This window comes from Apteryx mantelli, chromosome 17, assembly GCF_036417845.1.
Source record: "Apteryx mantelli isolate bAptMan1 chromosome 17, bAptMan1.hap1, whole genome shotgun sequence".
In the NCBI taxonomy this organism is placed as follows: domain Eukaryota; kingdom Metazoa; phylum Chordata; class Aves; order Apterygiformes; family Apterygidae; genus Apteryx; species Apteryx mantelli.
The window spans coordinates 19,823,985-19,838,244 of NC_089994.1; the positions used below are offsets into that span (position 1 = coordinate 19,823,985).

At 47.4% G+C, this 14,260-nt stretch overlaps 1 protein-coding gene across 1 annotated transcript in view; it reads right to left on the reverse strand.

The window, feature by feature from the left end:
- The window catches only part of TTC28 (tetratricopeptide repeat domain 28), a 238,031-nt gene that overhangs the window by 40,079 nt on the left and 183,692 nt on the right, over positions 1-14,260 (reverse strand). The window contains exons 7-11 of the mRNA XM_067306781.1: positions 5,101-6,442; positions 3,531-4,054; positions 1,768-1,877; positions 1,172-1,301; positions 517-735 (exon numbers count right to left, since the gene is read on the reverse strand). Of these exons, the coding sequence (XP_067162882.1) occupies positions 517-735; positions 1,172-1,301; positions 1,768-1,877; positions 3,531-4,054; positions 5,101-6,442 (2,325 nt within the window). The remainder of the gene's footprint in view (positions 1-516; positions 736-1,171; positions 1,302-1,767; positions 1,878-3,530; positions 4,055-5,100; positions 6,443-14,260) is intronic.

The following is a 14,260-nucleotide window of genomic DNA, read 5'->3' on the forward strand; positions in this document are numbered from 1 at the left end:
GCTCCTCTGTGATAAGTGTTTCCACATTCATACGAGGAGAATTCAGAGGATCAGACAGTTCAATGGCATATCAGGATGCAGGGACGCACTTCTGTTCTCTGGAATCCACTTCAGTGAATAAATGTCAAAAGCTTTTGGAGGTATAAAGCACAGAAATGTAATTAAAGTAGGGATTCTTATGCAGAGAAGATTCTCGCAGAGCCAACGTACTCAGAATCTCATTACTGCTCTGCACTGCCCTGTGGGAAATGCATAGAGTGGAGGTTGAAAAATAGAAATATTAAACACCTGAAACATTTCCATCTCCAGGTGAATGTCAAAGCTCTGATTGAGCACTTCTATCTGAATATTGCCAGGGCTATACCACAGTTGCCAGTCTCCAACTCCAAGGTACTGGACATATTCAACCCAAAGGATTCCCTCCCACATCCATTCTGGTGCCAGATTTATTCCTAACTGCAGGATTCTCCCTTTGTAAGGCTTGCTCATAGGCTCTCACCTTAGATGGGACCTTACCTGCCCCAGGAGCCAGCAGCCAGCTGTACAGATAACCCGCAGCCAGTGAGTAGTAGAGAACAAGTCCCCTCTGGCCATTCACTGTCTCCAGGACCTGATCAATGGTCACTGGAGAATAGGGATCAGAGTCCTGCTGTCCAGTCTGGCGTTCCACAAGCAGATCAGCAAAAGCCCTCGTTCGTCCTCTCTCTGCCACGGCCAAGGCTTCATCATGGTGACCTGAAAAAAAGAACTGTACATCAGCAGACAAAGCTCGCTCTCAGACCTCACACTAATGTGGTCTGCAGTGCACTGTGGAGAAACAGGGACAGCTGTTATCCCAACCCATACTAAAACCCAAGGAAGCAGGGTAACTGTACTTATGTCTGGGAACAGTGGCCCCTGCACTGGAATACTGTCCCACAGGTCATCTTGCAAGCACTCACACGATGAATGGGCAAATGAGTCGCAGAAAGGAAGGTAAATGGAAAAGGAAGCAAAAAGTTCCTGCAGCCCAAAGCAGGAGATCCCTATTCCCATCTTGGCAAACAAATATCGTGCTGCCCGGGGCAGGCAGGGAGTGAAGGGTGTATCGTAAACTGCATCCCTGGAGCTTCAATCAACCTCTGGTGTGGGACGGGAGCTCAGAGTCTTAGCGTCCAATGGCATCTCTTACCAAGGCTGACAAGTACTCGCTGCAGGGCCTGATAGGAGGATGTCTGCAGGTCGAAGAGTGATAGCTTGTAATCTGTACTCAGCTGCACCTCATGTCGGATGGTTTCAAATAGCGCCGAGGCCCGGTAAAGCTGGGAGGAGAAAACAGCCATGGTGACTCTCAGCCTTACAGACACAGCACACACACCACTGCCTGTGGGAGCAGGAGGGTCTGACACCAACATACTCTCAGGCAGGGGAGGTCTCCCCCAAACAGCCACTCAGGGTGGCAGCATCCCAGGCAGAGGGGAAGTGACTTCAGAGCAGGTAGAAACGTGAGCCAGGGCCGGGCAGGGGCCAGGAGCACTCAACTACCAACACTTCAGTTTAGGGCAGATGCAAAACAGGCATCCTCAGGAGCTAGAACCAAATCAGCACAGTGCCAGAGCAATGCAGTGCACAAGGCATTGTGCAAGGAGGACATAACACAGGAGCACTGGAAGTGCACAGAGTGCAGTGCCCCCAGGATGCACTGGACATTTCTCCTCCTGAGGACAGAGGTGACCTGGAGGACTTGGAAAACACAAGCCAGCAGGCACGGGACAGACCACAGCGTACCTGGTGTTGAGACTCCTCCAGGTTCCCACTCGCCCAGAGGGAGAGGCCCAGGCCATGGCGGATTTTGGCTTCGTCTTCTCTGCGACCCAATTGCTCTGCCAGCCTCAGTCCTGAAAAGGAACCAAAGTGAGTGAGAGTCAAAGGAAAGGTTGTGGCTTCTGCACCAGGGTGAGAGCACTTCTTTTGCCTCAGTCTGGCTGAGCTACCAGCTCACACAGCAGCCCCCAAGGGCCTCCAGAGCTTTTGTCCTAGGCAGCCGTAACTGCTGAGATGCAGAGCACTGGGACACTGACGAGGGTAGTGGCTGCTCTAACACACGAATAACACACCAACACCAGAGGTGCCTAAGCAAGTAAGACAGCACTGGGAAGTGGGGGAGCACAGATCAAGACCTGCTCCAAGCTAGGTTAGGAGCAGTCCCCTGAGACACACACAGTAAGCCCCAGCCAGGAAGTTTTGCTTTTACACCTTAAAAGCCCTTCAGACAATCAAAATCACCCTAAGCTACAAAAATTGCCAGAGAAGGGACCTCTTGCCACGTGATTTGTTCTCACTTCCCACCAGCCCTCCCCAGCTGCTCATCAGCCCTCTGGCAGCCCCTGCATAGTTTATTTACTGAGCCAGAGCAGAGGGCTAGATTCTGGCGTGAACTACCCAGTGTCTCACTTGACCTCCAACAGCTTCCTCTGTGTCGTCCTCCATCCCACCACACTTCAAACCTCCCGCCTCTATGGGCCCTGCTGACAACACAGACATCTCCTCATGTTCACTGCAGGTTTTATACAGGCTGGGAAAGAGAGGCTCTGGCCATGATTGCAAAGCTTAGCAGCAGCTAGCATTTACAGACTCCTTTCAGGAATTTTAAATCACATCAGCAGAAGGAGCTGTATTTAATTTCTCCCCCTCCAATTTAATTGAACTTCCTTAGCATGCTGGAATCCTGCCAAGGTCAGTTTCAGGAAATCCTGACTAACTGATGTAATTAATCTTGCAGCTTCCAGCTTCATAAACTCAAGCTATGCTGCTCATCTCCACCAGAGAGCTACCACCTTGAACAGATGCCGCTTCCACACTGGACTCTAGCTGCAGCAGAGGCTGTGGTCTGGTCCTGGGTAGGGGCTCAGCAGCAGGCAGATGGCTTCCAGATGCTCAGAACTGCACCTACCTCACCCCTCCATCCAAACACAAGGTCTTACCACTCACAGCTTAGAGGACACTCACCTTCCTGGTCTCATTCCCACTTTAGCTTGAAAGGAAAAGACAGGAGGCTAACAGCAAAGCACAGCTCAGCACACATCACTTTGGGACTACTCTCAAGAACAGATGTATCTAGCACAAGCTGATGTGGCTATCCCCGGACCAGTACCTGGTTTGCAATGTTATGGATAGAGAAGATTTACACTCTCTAGGCTCAGACACAACTGAGCTTTATAAAGGGGCTCCACTAGGTGCAGTCTGGATTCAAGCTCAGAGCTAGCTGAGAAGCCCCCAGAAGGCACAGACTGTGCTTTGTCCTCAGGATACCAGCAAGGCTCTGACTGATGTGGTGTGCCATCCATAATAACCTGCGTGGTGCAGCTGCTCACATGGACGTTCAACAACAGCTATGGATGTCTGCAGGAGCTTTTGCATCAAATGCCACTCTCAAACACATCTTTTAGTTCCACACTCACAGTACTTCATTTTTCTCCTTTTCTTCAGATCTCCCTCCCATTCCCCTGCACCTATCGTTACATGCAATGTTGGGTAATTCAGCCTCTTACCTTCTTGCAGATACATCACAGCCTGAGAGTAGTTCTGCAAGGCATGATGAGTTCTTCCCAGACTGCTGTAAGACACGGTTTTGGCCACTAGGTCATTCATTTGAGCTGCAATGCTGAGATGTTGTTCCTGATAAACAACTGCTCTCTCATATGTGCCTAGGGACTCATAGGTCAGGCCCAGGTTCCCATAGGCCCGACCTTGACAGGTGGGGTTGTTGGTCTCTTCTGCAATCTGCAGGTCTAGCTGGTGATACTGCAGGGCTGTGTCGTACTCTCCCATTTGCTGGTAGACTCCACCAAGGCCACAGGCAGCATCGCTCTCCAGAGCTCGGTCCTTCATCTCCCGAGCAATGTTTAGCTGGCGCTCCAGGCAGGAAATGGCTTGCTCATAGTTCCCCAGCTGGCTGTGCAGGCTTCCCAGCTCCCCATAGGCCTGGGCTTTGTTAAATGCCTCCCCCAATTCATGTGCCACCACAAGCCGCTTCTCAAAGCACACCAGAGCCTGCTGCAAACTCCCCATAGCCCTACAGGGAAAGAAAACAGCAGCATTTATTTTACCAGCTCGAAACAAAATATTTTGTCACTTCCTCCAGAGGCCTCATCGCCACGGCCAGCTCAAACCTTTCAGGCACAGACAAATGTTCCCCTAAGGAGCCATCCCCAGCACCTTTGAATCTACCTCCTTCCTTTGCTACCCTATAAATTCCTTGCTCTAAGGGCAGAACCATGTCAGCTTCATTATTTAAGACAGTAGCACAGACTAAATCACTTTCTTCTCAGCATCCAGAGGACTCTGCTATTCAGTCCTATGCCACATCCCCATGCATGTGTCAAATGGTCACACAAGCACATCCCATCAACAACACAGTGCATTCATCTGTCCTCATACTAGACACCAACCTGTCCCACCCTCCCCTTTGGTGATGAATGACATAGGTGAGTCTGCACTCCTCTGCCTGGCCCAATCTCTACCACACATTTGCACAGCCCCCTACAAGCTGCCCAAGTTCTCCTTTTGTATGCACACTTCATCCCTACAACCTACATCTCCCACTCCTTCACGCTCAAGCCCATCCCTATTCACCCATGTGCACTTCCACATGCTCCCTTATTAGCACACACCCTTCCCCACACTGTGTACCAGCGGTGTCCTGTGCTGGTGCACACACAGAACCCTTTGTCTCACTTTGCAGAGGGTCTGAGACATGCATCTCACGCACCTCCTTCTCTAGTGCATCTGTACTTTCCCCTCTACACAAACACATATCCCACAGGTCCCTTCCAGTGAACACAGGCGCATCCAGTCACTGCCTCTCCCCTACACGCACATCCCTAACAACCTACTGGCTTCCCGTATCTTCATGAACTCTGGCGCAACTCACTGTTTGGAGCCTGAACACCAGGTGGGCTCACAGGCACCCACTGGACCAGGGCCACGCAGGCTATGTGCAGCCTGCAACACTTGGCAGTACTGAACAACAGTGGCCTTTCTGGGTGCTTTCACTCATTTCATCACATTGCTTTTCATTAGAATACATAATGCAGTGCTCCTGCCTCATGTGCTCATTACCTGTGTCCATTGCCCAGGCCCCGGTAGGCCTTTGCCTGATCTTGCATACGGTTCAAACTTTGAGCCACAGACAGGTACTGTTCATAATACTTTATAGCTTCTTCAAAATCTCCCAGAGCTTCATAACAATCTCCCAGGTTCCCATACGCTCGGCCTCGATCTAACACAGATTCATTTCCACTGAGCTGCTGCAGCATGGCCAGCTGCTGTTCAAAGTAGCCAATAGCTTCCTCCATGACGTTCATGTTCATCTTGGTAATGCCCATGTTACCGTAGACTTGGGCTTCTATGCTAGGGTCCTTCAACTTCTGCCCAAGCTCCAGCTGTTCTTCATAACACTTGAATGCCATGGTGTACTTCCCAAGTGACATATACACTGCAGCAAGGTGACCGTGTGCTCTGCATTCACCTGGCATTTCTCCCAGCTCCTGGTACACCTCTAGTTCTTGCGTATGGTAGCCTAAAGCCTTGTCACACTTCTGTATCATCCTGTACGCAGAGCCCAAGGCTGCGTAAGCACTGGCTTCCAGTCTCCGGTCTTTAACATGATGGGCTAAGCTCAACTGCTGTTCATAAAATTTTATTGCACCATTTACATCTTTCTTACAGATAAAAATATCCCCCAAGTTCCCCAGAGCTCGGAATTTGGCCTGGGAATTGTTCAGAGACTGGGCCAGGGACAACAGGTACTTTTGACACTCCTCTGCTTTGCTGAAGTCCATCAAGGCTTTGAAGGCCAAACCGAGGTTGCAATATGCTTTGGCTTGGCTCAGCTTGTCGTGAAGATCCTTCGCTAAGGCAAGATCCTGCTCATAGTACTTTACAGCTTCTTCATAGTTCCCAAGGCAGTAATGGGCATAGCCAAGGTTATGGCAAACTTTCCCCTCCCCTTCCATGTCCTGCAGCTCTGGGGACAAGCGCAGGTACTGCTCATAGTAAGGGGCTGCCTGTACATACTCTCCTCGTGAGCAGTGGAAGTTGCCCAAATTGCTGAGGGCCCGTGCTTCACTCTGGATGTCTCGCAGTTCCCGAGCAATGTTGAGGTGATTTTGGTAGTGCTGCAGAGCACGGTCATGAGCACCCAATGCTTGATAGGCAACTGCTAAGTTCCCATGTGTGGATGCCTGAGAGGCACGATCATTCACTTCCATAGAAATCTGCAGCTCCTGCCGATGGTACTTCACAGCCTGGTCATACATGCCCAGAGCATTATAAGCGTTGCCCATGTTGCCATAGGCCCTGCCCTGGGCAGCGTAATCACTTAGCTCCTGAGCTATGGACAGATGTGTCTTATGCAGCCTCAGCGCAGTGTCATAGTCACCTTTCATCTGGTGGATGATTCCTGTGAGGAAAAAAAAAAAACAAAAAAACCCAGGTTCAATGAAAACATTCCTCCACACAAACCCTTCCACACCTTGCCATGCCAGGACTTTTCTGCGACCCAGCCCTTGGCACCCACGCTCTGGCCCTTTCTCCATACTCTCAACACCAGACATCCCTATCCTCTCCCCACAGCACCCTGGCAGATAATCGGCACAGCTGACACAGAACAATCTTTCTCAAATTAATGGGTTCCTAGCTCCAAACAGGCAAACCCCAGAGAAGGTTTTGTATTACATGCGAAATGCATGTTCACTACAACAACTGGACAGTTTGACCTTATACAATGCCCATCCTCTTTTTGAATTATGCTACATTTTTTTCTCTTCAGCGATACCTGGTGACTCTAGAGCTCTACATTCAAACAGCAAGCACACTGTGCAAAAAAGCATTTGTCTTTCAGTTTCACTGAAATCTCCCTGTACTTGTTACAAGACATGTGGGAACAGCAGCTCTGAATCTAATTTCTGTACATGAAGCAGTATTTTATCATCTTTTTTGTCATATTCCCCATTACTAAAGTCTTCCTGCGGCAACAATCCTAATACAGTCAACCCTCTTCAAAGGAGGATTTATCCACACCTGAGGTATTCGCACCCTCTACATCTGCAGTAACTGGAGACAGTTGATCATTACTGCACACAGTATTCAAGATGAAGGCCAGTCATCAATTTACCTAACTGCTTTATAATAGCTCGTGTTTTCTCCACTCCGCTCCTCATACTGCTTACATCCTGCTTTTTTCCTGACCACAGCTTCGAACTAAACACCAGTATATGAAGACACATGGTATCTCTCCACCTCCACTCACACAATACTACATTTTTCACCCAGAGCATGGAGGGAAGGAGAAGGCATGCTGAATTCTGTATCAGAGGCCAGGCATGGCTCTGGACACTCTGAACTCTTGTATTTGGGACCACAGTCTCCACACTCTAGCTCTATAAATAAAACTCAAAGAAAAACATCTAACGCTCACTCCCAAGACCTTTATCTACTGACGATTCAGACCAGCAAAGAGTGGTCCCTTAGGGAGTCCCTCCAGAAGGATATAAAAGAAAAGACAGCCCTTCTTCCAAATCCCATGGCACAGTTGAGGTATCCTGAATATCAGTAACATCTTTGAGGTGTTGTGGCCCCCTTCACAGACCTCTACACTGGCAGAGGTCTACATGGAAGCTCAGAAATGCCTCGATGCTTTGGAGGCACAGCCCTATTCACTATGCTTGAAGAAGTGGAAGCAATAATTAAAATAACCTACGCTAAGGTGTCTCAAAAAGGCAAGCATCTTTCCAACTGACCTGACAAAAAATATATATATATTGAATTACAGCTTACACAGTACTGATCAACAAAGACCAAATGTGGTAAAACTTCTTGAACACGCAAAATGCTCTCATACAGCTGCAGCAGCCCAAGAAAGACATGGAGATGGTGATCGGGAGATGCATCTGGCTGAGCACATGTCACTAGAATATCTGTATGCAGCACAGGTCTGAACTCCCACATTGCTGTCAATGCTGCGACTTGTGCACTAATGAAACTCTGTGTTTGCAGCACATGTGGCTCCTTTGCAAACGCTCACCAACAGGCCTGGAGTTCCAGGTGCCACCAAAGGAGGCATGCACAGCACAATTACCTGATTCTGGAAGACAACTGCAGGTCCTTCACTGCCCCTAAAAGAAAATAATTTCCAACTTCTGACTTCATACCACAGCCACCATGAGGAGAAGAGATGTGGGGGGTCAGAAGGTAGCTGCCTTCCCCCATCACCAGTAGTTGCAGCACGCTGTGACAGGCACCATACTTAAATCCCATCTTGTTTTGTACTAATGAACAGAAATGTGAAGACAGATGCCTTTCCAAGTGAGGCTGGAACGCGATGGCTGAAATTTGCTTCCCTGAAGCAATTTGGACCTCGCAGATTCATTTTTTAAATTCATGTAGGACTGAAAACCCAAGCTCCATTACGTGAACATGAACATTCTGGCTGGATTATCTGTATTTCTATCAAAGCGAGTTATTCAGAAATTCTATGCACTTTCCTACTACCATGATGCTTCAGGACAAGGCAATTTAGAAAACATGAGCAGAATGAAAAAGAACTGAAATAATGGACACTTGGCTGCTGATGCCAATTCTTTCCTTTCTTCCCCTCCCTCTCCCTGCACTGTAAATTGCAATCGAAGCTACAGTTCATAACACGAGGGACTGGCTCTCTGGCGTCTTTAGTCAAGCTCCAAGCCAACTTCTGCCCCAGCTCTGCCGCCGCCCTGAGGCTCTGATTGATCATCTTCCGCCACTGAACCTCTGGCTGACGCGCGCTAACGCTTCCCTCCGGTATGGTAAGGGAAGGCAGCAGCAACAAGAATTGGCTAAATCAGCTAAGTGACCTTCTCTACAGGGATCTGAAGTGTGCTGTAAGCTGTCAAAGACAACGCGAGTATTTTTGATGCTCCCTCTCCCACCCAGAAACACGGCCGCTCCAAGGCTCAGTGAGACGGCCGCACTGCAGCGCACACATATCGTTAAGAGGAAAGCACTGACTTCTGCAGGGAACCACAAAGTAATTACAAGGGATGAAAATGGATCTGGATGCTAAGCTAAGTAATTTAGAGACTGCAGAAAAACAATCACTGCAAAGGTGTCCTGTTGCTTCAGAAACTATAAAAGATGGAAATTAGCTATATTTCTTCCCTTAAAACAGCCAGAGGTGCCCAAGTTGGAAGCAAGCAGCACCAACACTGCCTCAGGAAAGAGATCCAAGCTCCCCAGCTCCGTTTCCAAAACATTTTGTTGTCCCTTCAGCCAACGCCTCGCTGTGCCTTGGCTCTGCGAGAGCCTGTCCCATCAGCACAGGCAGCCAGGCCCTTCCCAGGGTGACATAATGCAGCAGGCCCCGCGTAGGAGAGAGCTAAACACATGGCTCACAGAAAAACACATCTGAAAAACCCGGGGTTTCCAAAATCAAGGGCCTAGTAAACAGTCCCTAACCTCTTCTTGCTAAATGGACAGATTCTTCAAGGAGACAAGACACGTAAACGTTCTCCGCCAGAGCCGCTGTCTCCTTTGAAGAATCAGGTGTGGGAAAGCAATCAGCTGGCAGTGACAATAAAAAGGATGGCGAGAACAGAAGACAGGTTAAAAGCAAATAGGGTTTTTTCTGACTGCCTAGACAACCCCTGCTTTGATAAGATGCATTGTTTCCTGGACATGAAAAATATGGTAATTCATTTACCAGCACTTCAGTAAAGCATCTGATATTGTCTCACATGGGAAATTATTAATTAAGAATCAGAAGGCAGAGATCAGGACAAACCTTACTTAATGTTTTTACTGACAACTTTGGTGCAAAGGAAGTGAGTGCTACAGTGAGATCTGCTGATGAAACACAGTCAAGAAGCACAATCAGCACAGAGGAGCATTGGATTATTATGCAGGAAGGACTGGACAAACCTATGTACTAGAGAAGCAAGAATGGGGTGATGAAATTCAACACTAAAATGCAAAGACATGCACTTTAACATTAATAACAAGAGTTCCTACTACAAGGTAGGGCAGCATCATCTGGAAACAAAAAGAGAAGGACCTATGAAGTTAATTAATGTATTTCCACTAAAGAAAGGCAAATGTGAGGCCTGGCTGGATGCAGAAGAGCTATGCAATTTACAGAACAAAGCTGGTGCGACCACGGAGGAGCACAAACCCTAGAAAAAGGTTCTGATTGTCAGAACGGTGAGGTCTCAGAACAGCCCTACAGTAGGATAGTAAAGCAAACAAAACATTACTGTCAAAATAGCACTTGGTTAGTTTATGAGTCATGGTATTAGTATTACAACATGGCATGTGCAATAGCAGGGGGCTGGATCCAATGCCTCAGGCGGCCCCTTCCCGTGCTCTCGGATTACTCAGACTCCTCTGCAACCCCTGAGCTTCACCAGCCTTGAGATGGGCATCCTTCTCCTGCCACAAAGTTCATCATCTTATATCTCCATCTCAGCCCTCTCACCTCCCTGGACCATATCTCTGGCAGCATTAGGGGATGTTACTCTTAATTTGGCAAACATTCCCAGCTGGCTGGACAGAGAAGGAAAAATCTTTGGTATCCAAGGTCACTTAGGATGCCCTACTGAGGAGGCAGGATGCCACAGCTGTCCCAGCTCAGCCCCAAAGCTTAAGAGAAAAAACAAAACAAAACAAAACACTGGCAAAAGACCCTCTACAGCACCTCCTGGTATGTTTCCATCAGTTGCTAGTAGTGACTACAAAGGACAGCCAGGAAGGGGAAAGGTTCTCACTCAGACCCCAAAATCATCACCTAGCAAATACATTCTCTCTCTGTGCATTCCTGACAGACAAAATTGAGGTTCTCAGATGGATGAGAAATGATGTCTTCACAGTTCTAAATGTTTTAGTCAGCCTCTTCACTGCCAAGAATGTAGAAAAACAGCGAGCAAATATTTACCAGGAAACACCCGGGACAAAGCCAAGCAAGTGGCATAACAGAGAACAAAGCTGTGCTCTCCTCGTCCCTGGAACCTGCTATTGCATTAATTTGCTAGAGCTGTCACTCCTCTGTGCTGGTCACATGAGGAAAAAGGATCCAGAAATACACTGCCATTCCAAAACATCAGTGTGCTGACCCATTCCTACAGCTATGATCACTGGTTTCAAAGTTAAGGGTAGTCTTCTGCCCAGGCAACCGGCCAACCAGACTGCACCCTGGAACAGCACACAGAGGAGATGGCAGAGTAGATCCAAATCCAGAACCCAGCAGACAGGAGGCAAAATGGTCAGCGAGAGCCTTTATTGCCTTATACAGGGTTAAGCAACACCAATGGCACAAATGACATACACTCACAAATTCTTTTCCTTTAATCATCTTAATGATGATGAATACAGTTAGAACTGGGTAGCCATAAATCTGCAAAAGGCATGAGCAAAAAAGTCATACCAGTTGTGCTCTGCCTATGTAAATCACTGATTTTTCAATTCAGGCAACAAACTGTGAAAGGGAGAGGGAATGTCTCAGACTAATTCTGGGTCAGAGTGTTCGTGGTACCTGTGCTGGAGCCAGGCATGAGGTTACAGCAGAAGTGAAAGGGAGCTTTAGTATGAAAAAAATCTCTGCCAAAATTCTGAAACCAGAGAACTGTTTTCACATTCTAAATCTTGATGTGGTAAAATAAAACATGGACTTTTTGTGTTTTATTTCATTTCATGGTGAGCTGAAAAATAAACAAAACAAACATCATCCAAAAGAATTTTAAATGTTTTGAAGTACAACTGCCTGAAAATACTTTTTCTTAGTGAAAAAAATTTTCTTCAAACAGAACTAGAATCTCATCCTTTACATCACTGTACTTATTCAGTGAATTTGCTGTGATGATTAAGAAAAATGCATATTTTCTTGTGCTTACCAGAGGATAATATTCCCTCAAGCCATGCATCCTAACCAGGCATCTCCTTCCCTCTGCCAAGACACACCTGCACCCAGCAGCTGCTGACCAGAGAGGCAGCACTCACTGCTCGGTGGCGTCACAACTTCAGCACCTGCCAGGGCATATTTGACAAAAAACCTCTCCCCATATGTGATATACAGCATTCACTTCTAGTTTGTTCTATATGTTATTTGGGGATTTGAAATCATCATCAATGAAAACTAGTCTAAATTTTCTAAATTTTCCTTTACTTTGCAAATAAGCAAGGCCCCAGAGAGCAACCGAAGCATACGCTCCTTTCCTGCGACACAGACAGCCCATTCAATGCTTTTGAGCAGCGAGCACATCAAGATACACGTGCAAGTTCTCTCAGAACTGCAAATGGATGCTAAGCACTGAGGGAGAGACTTTAAACCATGTTTTGCTAATAATCTCGAGTATCCTCCCTACATCACAATAAGAATTCTTGAGAGTTGCAGAGGCTGAAAAGCCAGCTCTCTGCATGGAGCCTTGGAATTGGAAAACGCCATCTGCTTTGCAAAGGTTGACAGTCTGGGACTTCTGGTTAAACTCCAGATCTCCTTGTTGTGAAGGGCTTGATAACTTGTGACTTGCCCTCAGTCCATTACCTTCTGCTTACTGAGTCACAGAGCATATTATATCTCCCTGCAGAGCACTACAGCAGCTGGGCTATGTTATATTCTGCGTCTGTCTTGCTCAGCATTAGATAATACACTTAAGAGAGCCTTCCATCTAAATCAGTGAAATGCAAACACAAAATTTCTGTTGTTTCAGCAAAGAGGCCAACTCTAACATTCTGGCTTGGAAACGCACATTTAGATATATATATATATTTTTTGCCTGTCAGCATGGTTATTTTGATGAGGTTTTGTTTTGCATGTGGACCAGATGAAAGAGACAATTAAGACCTAATTTTTTAATTGGTACTGGATGCATTTTAAACAACAGTAATAGACTTTCTCAACAAGAACTGCATGTTCTCTTTTCCCAGTGTAACTTAACTCTGACAGAGAGGACATAAAAATACAGCCAAATAGCAGCCGAAACGTGAGCTCCTGTACTCAGAAGCTAGGAAAACTATTCTAATACAAAGTGTAGAGTGGCTGAGTCAGCATACCAACTTAAAGTTACATTTAGGCTTAAATCCAATACAAAAGACACATTCTCTGCTGCATCAAAACTCTTTCCAATTTTATACAAAAATTTCTGGAATCACATGATGAAAGCACCATTAAATCCAAAGCTGTAAAATTCATAATCATATCAAGATGAACTCTCTAGTCCCAACTTGACTCACTGGTTTTGAGCCAGCAAAACATTGAATTAAAAACACAGGTGAGAAACCTGAAGGCTGAGGAGCAAAAGCAACTTGCTTCCCTTTGTAGAGGCACTTGTTCCCTTCTGGGATGAGGCAAAGCAATTCCTGGGAAAAGCAGCACTTGCAGAGAATTGCTAAACCCATCTCTTCTCAGTATTTCTGTACCAGGTTTCCCCCTCCCTCCCCCCATAATGCTCAGTAACACAGGGTCAGAGTATATTGAAAGTACAGGCAGTTAGAAGAATGCCACAGAGCTTGAATTAAGCTTTTCCTCCAGCAAGAGGTGTGCTCTGCCCGACGGCAAAGGCCTCAGAGCAACGGGAGGAGACAACGCAGGCAACCCAGGACCGCTCACCGCACCGGAGTGGGGAACAAAACCGAAACCAAACGACAGCTCCCGCTTCCCAAGACTGCAGTTCCAGGGATCTGGATTTGCTCAGGAGTGGGGGGGATATTCTCCAAGAAGCAGCGTGTGCTCCAGAGAAGAGGCAAACAAAAGCACTTCCAGACTGGAGGTCTGTCAACTCCCTCCCATTGCACTGAAACGCCCGCAACCGAAGGCAGCCACGTGACGGCAGCCCAGCGCCTCCTCTCCCAGTAACTAAGCAAGCCCAACAGCCTTTGCACGCTCTCTCGGTCAGCTTCCACTGGAAATAAAAACATGAAGATAAATTTCATAGCAAGAGGAGCTCTCCCTCAGTCCTGACCACGAGCTGCAAAGCCAGCGCATTCCCGAATGCAGCCAAGAACTTTCCCACCTCCGCCTGCTCCCAGCCGAGAAAACTCAAGGTCCCATTCCTCCAGGTGGACCCCTCTGTCCCCGTTACAAACCACGGATTCCCCATGTCCCTGCACCTCCCCAGGGCCACCCCACGCTGACGGCATGTCGTGGGATGTAGTTAGTGCTCTGCTAGATGCATCTGCTGTTGTACTTTGATGAAGCCCCTACGTAAATGTTAGGGAAAGACAGATGCAAAGCTTCATCCTCCCAACACGCTTG